General features: G+C 39.1%; 1 protein-coding gene and 1 pseudogene across 1 annotated transcript; one reads left to right on the forward strand and one right to left on the reverse strand.

Moving 5' to 3' along the window:
* Nucleotides 1-7,066: 7,066 nt before the first annotated feature.
* Nucleotides 7,067-8,008, forward strand: LOC119800426 (olfactory receptor 4E1-like). Its single transcript, XM_038310593.1, has one exon. It carries the CDS (start codon nt 7,067-7,069, stop codon nt 8,006-8,008), a length of 942 nt encoding a protein of 313 aa, XP_038166521.1.
* A 3,682-nt stretch (nt 8,009-11,690) lies between these two features.
* On the reverse strand, nt 11,691-12,612 carry LOC119799878 (annotated as a pseudogene).
* Nucleotides 12,613-13,783: the final 1,171 nt, after the last annotated feature.

The following is a 13,783-nucleotide window of genomic DNA, read 5'->3' on the forward strand; positions in this document are numbered from 1 at the left end:
AGTCGTGCCACAAGAACATGAGCTCAACTATGTTCATAGTAGCTTTGTTTGTCATAGACAGAACCTGAAAACAACCGAAATGCCCCTTGACCAAAGAATGGATAAGGAAAATGTGTTACATTTACAAAATGTGGTACATTTACACAGCAGAAAAAAATAGCGACATCTTGAATTTTGCAGAAAAATTGATGGAGATAGAAAACATTATTTTGAGTGAGGTAACCCAAATGCAAAAAGACGATTATCACATGCACTTACTAATAGGTGGTTTTAAATATAAAGCAAAGAAAACCAGCCTACAAACCACAGTCCCAGAGAACTTAGACAACAATGAGGACACTAAGAGAGACTTACATAGATCTTATCTACATGTGAAGTAGAAAGTAGAAAAAGACACGATCTCCTGAGTAAACTGGGAGCATGGGGACCTTGGGGGAGGATTGAAGAGGAAGAGAAGAGGCAGAAATCGATTAAAAAAAGTTTAACATGAGAAAAAGAAGAGCAAATACACTCATCTAAGTGTTCCATGTAACAGAAACAGAAGGGTCACAGCCAAACTTTTTATGAGGCTACAGTTACCCTAATACCAAAACCACACAAAACTAAGAAAGAGAATTACAGACCAATCTCACTCATGAACATCGATGTAAAAATTCTCAATAAGATACTGGCGAACCAACTCCAAGAACACATAAAAAAAAATCATGATCAAGTAGGCTTCATGTCCAAAATGCAGGGCTGTTTCAACATATGAAAATCTATCAATGTAATCTATCATATAGACAAACTGAAAGAAAAAACATATGATCATTTCATGAGATGCTAAAAAGGCATTTGACAAACTTCAACACCCCTTCATGATAAAGGTCTTGGAAAGATTAGGGATACAAGGATCATATCTAAATATAATAAAAGCAATATACAGAAAGCAAACCGCTAACATCAGATTAAATGTATAGAAACTCAAAGCAATTCCACTAAAATCAGGAAGAAGACAAGGCTGTCCACCCTGTCCATACCTCTCCAACATAGTTCTTGAAGTTCTGACAATAGCAATAAGACAACATAAGGAGATCAAGGGGATTTAAATTGGAAAAGAAAAAGTCAAACTTTTGTTATTTGCAGATGATATGATAGAGTAGTACATAAGTGACCCCAAAGCTCTACCAGAGAACTCCTACAGCTGATAAATACCTTCAGTGATGTGACAGGATACAAGATCAACTCAAAAAATCAGTAGCCCTCCTATGCATAAAGGATAAAGAAGCTGAGAGGGAATTCAGAGAAATATCACCTTTCACAATAGCTACAAATAACATAAAACATCTTAGGGTAACACTAACCACGAAACTGAAAGACCAACTTGACAAGAACTTTAAGTCTTTGAAGAAAGAAATTGAAAGAAGACACCAGAAAATGGAAGGATCTCCCATTCTCTTGGATGGGTAGGATCAACATAGTAAAAATGGCAATTCTACCTAAAGCAATCTATAGATACAATGCAATCCCATCATAATCCCAACAAAATTCTTCACAGACCTTGAGAGAACAATAATCAACTTCCTATGGAAAAACAAAAACCCAGAATAACCAAAACAATCCTGTGCAATAAAGGAACTGCTGGAGGCATTACCATCCCTGACAAAATTTGGGAGCATGGGCATGGGGGTAGAAGGAAGGGGACAAGGGGACTGTTGAGGAGAACTTGAGGGAATGGGATAGTTGAGATGGAGGAAGGACAGATATGAGAGCAAGGAAAGAGATATCCTGATTGAGGGAGACATTATGGGGTTAGCAAGAAACCTGGCTCTAGAAAAATTCCCAGGAATCCACAAGGCTGACTCCAGCTAAGTCCCAAGCAATAGAGGACATGGTACCTGAACTGACTTTGCCCTGTAGTCAGAGAGATGATTATCTTAAATATCACCATAGAACCTTCGTCCAAGCACAGATGGAAACGGAAGCAAAGACCCACTTCAGAGCACTGGACTGAGCTCCCAAGATCGAGTGGAAGAGTGGAAGGAGTGAGAGTATGAGCAAGTAAGTCAAGACCATTAGGGGTTCACTCACTGAGACACTTTGCCTGAGCTAATAGTAGCTCACCAACTCCAAATGGACTGGGAGTGAACGAGCATGGGAACAAACAAGTCCCTCTGAATGTGGTTGACAGTTGGGGCAGACTGAGGGGCCACTGACAGTGGCACTGGGATTTGTCTCTATTGTGTGTACTGTTTCTTGGGATCCTATTCTCTTTGGATGTATACCTTGCCCAACCTAGATGGATCTTGGACTTTCCACAGTGGAGGTGCATTGCCCTCTCTTAGGATTGGAGGGAGTGAATGGGAGGTTGTGTGGAGGGAGTGGAAGGGGACTGGGAGGAGGGGAGGAAGTGGGAATTTGGATTGGTATTTTTTAGGTAATAAAATAAAAAATGAAAATAATAATGTAGACGCAGGAAAAAAAGAAATACTAACTAAGATACTAATGAAGGTCATGTCTTTGAGAAACACATTTTAACTTTTAAAAAAATCAAATCAATCTTCATTTCTCCACTTTTATTCTTCTTCATCAATTTAAACACCAAACTCATATATATAGCTTTAAAAAAAAGAGAGAAAGCAAAAGGAGAACCAGGGCAAGAGACTCTAATTTATACAAGAGATTTGCTATTGTCTAAAATAACAAATAGTTGAAGCCAAAAATATGGACTGTAGGTTTTGTTTTGCTTCACTTTTTCCATTAAGTGAATAATTTACATGTAACAGTAAGTGCAATATGACTGACAAATATCTCAAACGTTCTAAAAAATTGCATTTTATACTTTTATAATTTGTTTCATTGTTTTACATATATATGATGTGTAGGTGTATGTCCATGCACACATGTGGAAGTCAGAGTGCTCCAGTTTTCTGGAGTTGGTTCTCTCCTTCCATCTTTGGGTGAGTTCCATGAACAAAATTCACATTGTCAAGGTTACATGGAAAGCCTTTACCACTGTGAACCAGCTTCCTGGCCCTACTCATGTTTTATGGAAAAAAGAAAACAAAGGATCAAAGTTGTGACATACTTCTCAAAATTCATAAATCTAGGACTTCTAAAACTGCACCTAGACAGTCTAGCTCTCAGACAAGGCCCTTACACTCTCAGAGGGCTGAGCAAACTTCATATCCACTACCCTTCTCATATCTGTGTTCTTATATGAACTAAATAAGAAGATGTAGAGCCATCCCCTACTAATTAGCACTTCACGTGGGATCACTAATTACTACTGGTTAATTTAATTATATAAAATATGTCCCAAAAACTTAGGTGTTCAAGTTCTATATTTCATTAAACTCTCTTACCAACAGATGCCAAGGCTATTACATCAGCAGTCACAGAATTAACTTTTCCTAACTAGTAACTTGGCAAGCTGATGTCATTGTTAGGATGTTTCCTTGGCAATAAAGCCTGGATATTTAGGTAGAACAATAGCAATGTGGCAGCTGCCAACCACAGCTGTTTGCCTCCTTTATGATTCTCCTTCAGGACCTAAGAGTTGAAGATTCCATCTGGAACTAATGATAAAACTTACACCTAAGTGTGCAATAAAGCAGACAAGATATTTGGGCCACACTGGTGTTTTGGCTGAACTGGTGATATGTGCTTTTTAAATTGTCCTGATAAGGTGGTACAACTGTCAAGCTGATTACTCATAGCTCAGTCCCTACTCATCATTAGTTCTGAAAACCACAACACATACTGCTCTTACACAACATCGTCTGTCACCTGAACACCGTCCTAGGAACTCTTACTGCAGAATTATTTGCATAGTGGAAAAAGGACAATAGATAGATATAAAAGTAGGATTTGTGGATTTGGCAGAAATCCACAAATAGTATCTTTCTGCCGTGACTTATGACCAGCAGAATCTCCAGGGAACTTAGAAGATTCAAGGATTTCTGACTATCCAACTTCAAATAAGGTCTTCCTTCTCCTGGAAGGACATTATACTCAAACTACAGGACAGAAGAAGGGACTGGGAGCATCAGAAAGCACTCAGGTGAGTTTTACAGATATTTTCATGTTAATTATATTTTGCCCTTACTCATACTCTCCTACATTTTCCTGAACTGTGTAGTTCCACAAACCATATATTTTCAGATTTTTTAATTTATCTTTTGTGTGTTTTGTGTGCATATATGTATTCATATGTATGTAGTATGTGAGCACCTCTGGTGAACTTGGAGGTCAGAAGGAGATATCAGATTTCCTGGAACTGAAGTTAGAGGTGCTGGGGTCAACTTCCAGATCTGCTCACAAGAATCACAAGTGCTCTTAACTGCTGATCCATCTTTACAGCCCATACTTTTAACACCAGTTATTTGATGTCATTGGACACAATGTTTTCCAAAGTAGTTTTCCTGTGAGTTCACAGAAGCAGAAGGAAAATGCTGACAGGAGGAAAGGGTTAGTTACAGTGTGTATATCCCATCTTATGAGGAGGAAGCAGAACTCTTAGCTTCAGAACAAGTTTCACATGATTAATTTAAAATCAATCTGGCCTTCACATTTCAATTCTAAAACAAGGAAAATAGCTGTAAGTCGTTAACAAAACAACTGAAATAGTTTTCTGTAATAAAAACTGTGAAATACATGATCTAAGAAAAAAAATGACAAACTGTAAATTTGATCCATAGTTATGTAAAGATGATCCTGTAAATACTAACAAAACATTGGTCTGGTTGAGTTTTCTTAGGTATTAATAGAAAGAATTCTGTCCAAAAAGTATCTTCCTTGCCACAGCTCTGTTTTGTCAGTGCCTCAATTTGACAGTACCGCCAGTTTTTATTTTCACATGGACAGAAGAAGTGGCCATTATTTTCATAAGGCTGGCTTGATGAGTGACAGGAAATACTAGAAATTGCTGAGAGCAGAGGGGAAGTTTCCCGTAAGCAGTATGGGGAAGACTTGTTTATCCAGCAGAGTCTGAACCTGAAAAAACTTATAAGGCAGACAGCACAGGATGAGGGGACGTGGGGGACAAAGACAGAAAGGCTCCCAGGGTGACCAACCACTAGAAAGCTGTGGCAAAGATGGCATGACGGGGAAAGCCTGAGAAACAGGACTCTGTAAAGATCACACCCCAAGCTGACTCAGGACACCTAGGAGAGGAAAGAGGTCATAAACTTCCCGACCACAGAAATTCAGAGTGATAGAAAAGTGGATAAAGCCTGGTAGGAGACCTGAACTCTAGACCTAGCTGTGGCTCTAATTCTGTGTAACCCTGAGCCTAGTGCTTTCCTCTGTGGGCCTCATTTTTGACATTTGCAACATTTAAAAAAATGCAAACTCTCAGCTCCCTTCAAGAACTAAAATCCTGTGACCCTTATATAGAGCATGCAATTGTTATAAAAATAGTAATGGGGGTGGTTTCAGCAACTAAGAGCACTGGCTGCTCTTGCAGAGAACCCAAGTTCTCTTGCTAGCACCCACATGGCAGCTCAAAACCACTTGTAACTCCAGTACTATAAGAATTCGAAGCCCACTGTATCTTCCACGGGTACCAGGTTTGCAACGGGATACACATAAATATGTGCTGGCAAAACACCATGCACATATAATAGATAGATGGAGGGTAGATAGAGAGAGAAAGAGAGAGAGATGATATAGATAGATGATAGATAGATAGATAGATAGATAGATAGATAGATAGATAGATAGATGAGAGATGATAGATAGATAGATAGATAGATAGATAGATAGATAGATAGATGATAGATAGATGATAGATAGATAGATAGATAGATAGATAGATAGATGATAGATAGATAGATGATAGATAGATAGATAGATAGATAGATAGATAGATAGATGATAGATAGATAGATAGATAGATAGATGATAGATAGATAATAGATTAGATAGATAGATAGATAGATAGATAGATAGATAGATAGATAGATAGATAGATAGGCATGATATTATAGATAAAGAAGATAGATAAATAGATGATAGATAAAAAGATATAAAAGATAGATACATACATACACACATAAAATCTTTTAAAATTGCAGTGATACATGGATCAGAAAAAAGCTAATATAAACTAAAAATAAAACAGCTTCTTGGAATATACTTGTAGAACAGTAAATGAAGCAGCAAAATGAGACTCTGAGGAGCTGGAGATGTTGCCTAGCAACACAGATGTTGCTTAAGCCTGGACCTCCAGGTTAAGGGCAGGTTCTAGGGTTTTGTGCACCCTTCTCTAAAGAAATGGTCAACAAACATCACAGCCACATTAACAATTGTCCAGTGGCATGGTGAACTGTTGCAGCCTCCTGAAACTGACATCATGGAAATTAAGCTCTCCTCACCCAGGAAAAGCCACCAGGAGAGAAGTGGTCTGGGCTAGTGAAAAGTGCAATCAGTGGAACAACAACAGAAAGCATATCCAAAAGCCAAGTGTAGAGTATGGAGAACCTTAACCCGTAATCTGGGCTGCTGTGGTGGCACACACCAGCAAATTTAGCACTAGGAAACTGGAGGCAGAAGGACCAGGAGTTCAAGGACATCCTCAGCTGCATAGCAAGCCTAGGGTATTTGAGACACTGTCTCCAATACTGGAAATCTAAACACTGATACACTGCTACAACAATAGAAAAACACCTTGTTTGAGCTCTTCACGCTTCTTCAGGGTGGTTTTTAATTTCCTAGTTAATCGAAGTTCACGATTGCATTATTCCCACAGTGTGGGTTTAGAGGTCAAAAGATCGTTTGTTTTTAGGAAACACAAGACAAAAGGTATAGCTCATAGGTAAAGCAAACACATAGCATGTATGACCTGCCATCAAATTCCGAGCACCATGGAAAGAGGGAGGGAGAAATGGAGGGAGGAGCAGAAGGAGAAACGTAGGGAGAAATGGAGGGAACAGAAAATAAACACAAGATATTTGACCACTAGTTCTAGATGTAGATAAAGTTATACATGACAAGTAACTAAGTGACCAAATGGTTGACACAAATGTTGTGTTACACTTGTTTCATGGTTTTCTTTTCTTTAATTTTTTATAGAACATTAAAAAGGATGGAAAAGGCTTTCTTTGCCAACCAAACTTCAGTGATGTCTTTTCGGCTTAGAGGATTATCTGTAAATCCAAAGGTACAGATGGCTGTGTTTTTCATGTTCCTCATTTTCTATGTCCTGACACTGGTTGGTAACATCCTCATTGTCATAACCATCATATATGACCGTCGGCTCCATACACCCATGTATTTCTTCCTCAGCAATCTGTCTTTCATTGATATCTGCCATTCCACTGTCACTGTACCAAAGATGCTGAAAGACACCTTCTCAGAAGAAAAGCTCATCCCTTTTGATGCCTGTGTGGTCCAGATATTCTTCCTCCACCTCTTTGCCTGCACAGAGATCTTCCTGCTTACTGTCATGGCCTATGATCGGTATGTGGCTATTTGTAAACCCTTGCAGTATATGACCATAATGAACTGGAAGGTGTGTATGATTCTGGGAGGAGCCATGTGGACAGCAGGGACCATCCACTCCATATCTTTCACCTCACTCACCATCAATCTTCCCTACTGTGGTCCTGATGAGATTGACAACTTCTTCTGTGATGTACCTCAGGTGATTGAACTGGCTTGCACTGATACCCACATCATTGAGATTCTCATTGTCTCCAACAGTGGTATGATCTCTATGGTATGCTTTGTGATTATTGTAGTGTCCTACGCAGTCATCCTAGTGAGTCTAAGGCAACAGATCTCTGAGGGCAAGAGGAGAGCGCTGTCTACCTGTGCAGCCCACCTCAGTGTGGTCACACTGTTCCTGGGACACTGTATCTTCATCTACTCACGACCATCCATCAGCCTTCCAGAAGACAAGATTGTTTCTGCATTTTTTACTGTTATCACTCCTCTGCTGAACCCTATAATCTACACCCTTAGGAATGAGGACATAAAGAATGCTTTGAACAAGTTAAGCAAGAAGAAAGAAATAAAAGAAAAGTGAAAATACTATGCCCTTAGGATTCTTGGTGATCCAAATCAAATAAATAGCTATATATTTACCAGACGATGACCTGCAACATTTTCTTCTGGCCCCATATCTAACAATCACAGTAACAGCTGTGATTGGTAACATCTTCCACTTTCTAGAAATTGTCACAGGTACTGGGCGCTCACTTAACTCCCTCAACTGAGTAGACTATATGTTAATCTAACTACAAGGGAACAAAAGCTCACACTGAGCAAATAGCACGCAGAAAGCCACCCTGCTACAAAATCACAAAGACAGGACTCAGAGGGCCCGAATGTAGCTTTGGACAGAATGTGTACTCAGCATATAGCAGGCCCTGGGTTCAATTCCCTACACAAAAAAAGGTCACAAGACTGATTTCAAGTCAAATCCATCAACCCACTATTGCTCTAAGAACTGGGAGAAAATACCAATTTGAATTCATTATCTCATTTTGCTGCTCCTCCTTTTCAACTAACCAGCAATCTAAACAACACTTCAAATTTCTGGACTGCCCTCATCTACGTATTCATTCTGGTGTTTGCCTAAATGACTTTCGCAATTCAGGTAAATGAAACAAAGGATATTTGAGCATGACCAGTGACAAAGAGAAAGACTGTGAACCATTGAGGTTACTAAACCTCTTGAGAGTTCATCCAAATCTGCCATCCAGGTAATAAAATGGAAACATTTTATTGTTTCATATTTTACAAATACTTTCTGAGCTCCAATTTTGTGCTGGATTTATAGTTACAAGTAGAACTATTATATAGATACTCCTACAGTCTGGTACAAACAAAAAGCAAATTCTGAGCAACTAAATATAGTTATAGACACAACAAATACTGTCAAAGATTAGAGCAGCATGACCATGCAGGGGAGGGGGACCCTAAACTGTGCAGTCCAGAGAAACCTCTTTGAGGAAGTCACATTTTAGTTGAGGTGTGAAACATGAAAAGGAAACAACCATGGGAAGAGAAGCAGCAAACACTTCCAGGGAGAGTAATGGCAGGCACAAAGATCTCTGATGGGAAAGACAGCTATAACCAAGTTCCAAGAAGTTATAACCACCATGGATACAAATTAGAGACTTCTTTCTACATAATAGATACCAATGCCTCTGAATATCAGTGCATTTAAATGTATGCAATGTAAGGTATAATTTGAATTATTATTTTCGAAATCCTTAAACATGAGTTCAGAAGTGATATCTAGACTTTTTTTCATCACTGCATTTTACACAAAACTTCTGACTTGAGTTTTATAAGAGGATTAACAGATGGACAATATTTTGTACATTTTCATCCACTAGAGAGTAGAGGTTTTCACACTTTAATACTTTTTGGAAAGCTTCTGGTTGACTTAAACAGACAGCATCTTTGCCCTATCATTTCAATCATTTTTATTTTGCTTTTTTGTTGCATTTGCTCAGCCCTTCACTCTGCACCATGTACATCTGTGATGAACCTATGCATCACATACCTGATGCACCACACTGTCTGTTCTCTAAGTCTGCAGAAAACACTTGGGCATCATTTCTACAAGTTAACAGAATGTCAGTTAATAGAACTGGATTCTAAATTCCTTTCAAAATAAGCAAAACCCTTCATATGTGCCTCAAACTTCTGTTCTTGTATCTCAAATGCATCATTGAGTCTATTTTATAATAGATCAGCAAGTTCAAGAAGTCAGACTCTGAAATTGTGCAAATCTAAGCTCCCCTCTTAACTATTTTTATTGGTTGACTTTTCCCAAACAAACTTTAAAACATTACTGGAAATGTTACCCAGAATGTTGTTTGTGTTCTTATGGTAAGTGCTGGCACTAATGTTTGTACTGGCGCTATAACCAACTACTACAACCTAGTACTCTATACACTATAAACATTGCCTTGCTGTTCTATGGTTCAGACATTCAACACACACCACCCTGGCCTAGCACCTGATGTCAGCAGGATGTCATGTTTTCTGAAAGCTCAGGTTCATTTCCCAATTTCTTGAGGCCATTCGCATTCCAGGTCTTCAAAACAGACTGGATTGATCCTCCTGGTATATTTCCCAGTTGCATTTCCCTCTGAGATTTCTTTCTTCTCCTATTAAAGAACATTTATTACTCTTGTGTAAGACCAGATTCACTTAGCAGCATGTACATGGTGGCTCAGGACTATCTGTAATTCCAGCTCAAAAGGATCAAACAATTTCTTCTGGCCTCCATAAGCTCCCAGCACTTGTGGTAGATATACATCCTTGTAGGCAATGACATACTTATGTAAAAATAAATAAATCTTTCCAAAATAACTAGAAATGGGATTTACAAATGACTCTTCTGTACAAACCTTAGGTGTATACTCAAAAGACTTTATATTGTACTAAAAAGACTCTAGCATATCCGTGTTCATCAAGGCTCAACTCACAATACCTAGAAAAGGAAATCAAAACAGATCTTCATGAACAACTGGATTGATAAGAAAAATAAAGGATAGATATAGATGATAGATAGATAGATAGATAGATAGATAGATAGATAGATAGATAGATAGATAGGTTTATAGATAGATAGATAGATGATAGATAGATAGATGATAGATAGATAGATAGATAGATAGATAGATAGATAGATAGATAGATAGATAGATAGAGTAGTATTTTCTTCTATTAAATTTTATTTTATTTGGGGGGATGTTTCAAGGGTGGATATGAAGGTACAGGAAATAAACGGGGTAGAGATGTATGATATGAATGACACAAAGAATGAACAAAAGTAATAAATATAAAATAAAATATAAGTAAGTAATAGGCTCGTTCATGTTAATAGATTGAGATTGAACAATGGTCAGTTTAGCTCTCTCCCACGTTGTCTATGGATGTGATGTGACCCCAGTCTAAATTCCAGCATTCCCCTCTGTAGACAGACTTTTCCCAATATGCCCATGAAAGTGCATAACAATTTTGAGAAATAACAGTGATGGAAGACTCGCATGTCATCTCTTTAAGTTCACTATAAAACTAAAATAGCCAAAACAGTATGCTCATTTGTAAGTATAGACTTGTAAGCCAATATAGCAAAGTAAAGAACTACAAATCCACACTTGAAAGTCATTTTCAACATAAGTAATTTAATAATAAAATAGTCATCTCAAATTGTGCCACATCAAGTCAGTGGATAAATAAAATTAATCTTAAAACTTATTTACTACAAAAGCAAAACCCCAAAGAGATCATATACCTAGAATGTAAAGATAAAACTATACAATTTGTAAGGTAAAGCAACTAAAAATCTTGGCAACTTGGAGGTAGACAGAGTCCAGTGTGACAGGATCAACCACAGAAAAAAAATTAGAATAAATTTTATCAAAATGTTTAACTCTTAATCTGGGTATTTTATTAGGAAAATAAATTTCAGGACTGTAGAGATGTCTCAGTGTTTAAGAACTACTTGTTACTTCCACATTAAGGGTTCAGCGCTCAGGAAGCAGAGGCAGGCGGAGCTCTGTGAGTTCAAAGCCAACTCATCTACAAGAGCTACTTCCAGGACAGGCTCCAAAACGACTGAGAAACATTGTTTCAAAAAATAATAAATAAATAAATAAATAAATAAATAAATAAATAAATAAATAAATAAATAGGGTGCAGCCACAACTGTTGCTGTCATCACAATGCTCCCCGCACATATGATTTCACAAGCAAATTTGTCTCTGCCTGAGTTGTTTCATGGCATTTTTTTACCTCCTCATTCCTCAAGGTGTAAATGAGAGGATTCAACAAAGGGGTGACCACTGTGTAGAAGACAGAGACCACCTTGTAAATGGAAAAGCTGGAGTCTGGCTGAATGTAGAGGAAGATACATGGCCCAAAGAACAGGGCAATCACCATGAAGTGGGAAGAACAGATGGACAGGGCTTTCCGACGACCTTCGGCTGACTGTTTTCAAAGAGAAAACAGGATCACAGTGTAGGAAGTGACCAAGGCTGGGAAGCAGGTGAGGGAGATGGTTCCACTGTTAGACACGATCAGAATCCCTGTGAGGTACGTATCTGTGCAGGCCAGCTTGATGACAGGAGACACATCACAGAAGTAGCTGTCGATAATGTTCAGGTCACAGTAGGGGAGACGAAGAGTCAGGACGGTCTGCACAAGCGAATGAACTGTGCCCCCCGCCCACAGTGCAAAGACAAGCTGTACACAGACCTTCATGTTCATCACATTGGGGTAGCGCAAAGGAATGCAGATAGCTATGTAATGGTCATATGCCATGATTGTCAGCAGAAAGATCTCAGCACAAGCAAACAGATGTAGGAAGAAGAGCTGTGCAATGCAGTTGTCGAAGGAAATGCTCTTCTTCTCCAAAAGCAACCCCTCCAGCATCTTGGGCACAGTGACAGATGAGTGGCAGATATCAATGAAGGACAAATTGCTCAGAAAGAAGTACATGGGAGTGTGGAGACATGGACCAAAGACTATGGTAATAACAATGTTGCCCAGGAAAGTTAGTATGTAAGTGACTGTAAATGGTATGAAAAACAGAATCTCCAACACCCAGCTGTCAGTGAGGCCCAAGAAGACAAACTCAGTCACTCTTCTTTGGTTTAGAGCACCCATCTAATGAGTGTTCCAGAGGATCTGGGTGGGGTAAATTATCCTGAGTAACACAGGAATAAAGTGATTGAAATGACTGTTTTCTTGTGAGGCTTAGTATGAATAGGTAAGTTATCTAAAATCATTACTTTTTATTTACCTGGCTATTTTCACTTTAGAATAATCCACCAATAGTACCAGATTAGAATTCTAAAATCGTAAAGCTCCAACTAAAACTACTCATTATTTGACTTTTGCTATTAAGATAAGCGACCTTCAAAAACTTAACAGTCTTTTGTTTTGTCCAATATGAGGTCCATTTATGGCCATTAAAATACCAAGGTCCTCATGAGGAGCAGAAGGAGGGAGAACATGAGAAAGAAAGTCAGGACTGTGAGGGGTGCATTTACCCACTGAGATGGTGAGACAGAACTAACGGGAGATCACCAAGACCAGTTAGAATAGGACTGATGGAACATGTGACCATACCGGACTCTCTGAATGTGGCTGGCGGTGGAGGCTGACTGAGAAGCCAAGGACAATGGCGATGGGCTTGGATTCTACGGCATGGACGGGTTCTGTGTGAGCTGTAGTGTGGAGCTGTGGGGCCGCTTCCCGACGCCTGGCTCCTGCACAGCTAGCTTTACACGCGAAATAACAACACACAAATTGTATTCTTTTAAACACTGCCTGGACTATTACTCACATCTTGACTAACCCATATCGAATAATCTGTGTAACACCACAAAGTGGTGTCTTACCGGGAAATATTCAGCATGTCTGACCTGGCGGCTGGCTTCATCACATCTGGCATCTGTCTCCCTGAGGAGAGGCACGGCAGTCTGCCCCAGAGAGGAGAGTCGGGGCAATTGTCTGAGCCATCTACCTCACTTCCTTTTTCCTGTTCTGTCTACTCCACCTATCTAAATCTTGCCCTATCAAAAAGCCAAGGCAGTTTGTTTATTAGCCAATGAGAATCCTCCATCAGTTTGTTGCTCACCTTCATCCTTGTCAGTTTGGTTGCTCACCTTCCTGGACCTGGGGGGAGTTGGTAGGACCTTGGACTTAACATAGTGTAGGGAACCCTGATGGCTCTTTGACCTGGAAAGGGAGGGAGTGGGAGGGGAGGGGAGGGAAGTGGGGGGAGGAGGAGGAGGGGAGGATATGGAAATTTTTAATTAAAAAAAACATAATA

This window comes from Arvicola amphibius, chromosome 13, assembly GCF_903992535.2.
Source record: "Arvicola amphibius chromosome 13, mArvAmp1.2, whole genome shotgun sequence".
Taxonomy (NCBI): domain Eukaryota; kingdom Metazoa; phylum Chordata; class Mammalia; order Rodentia; family Cricetidae; genus Arvicola; species Arvicola amphibius.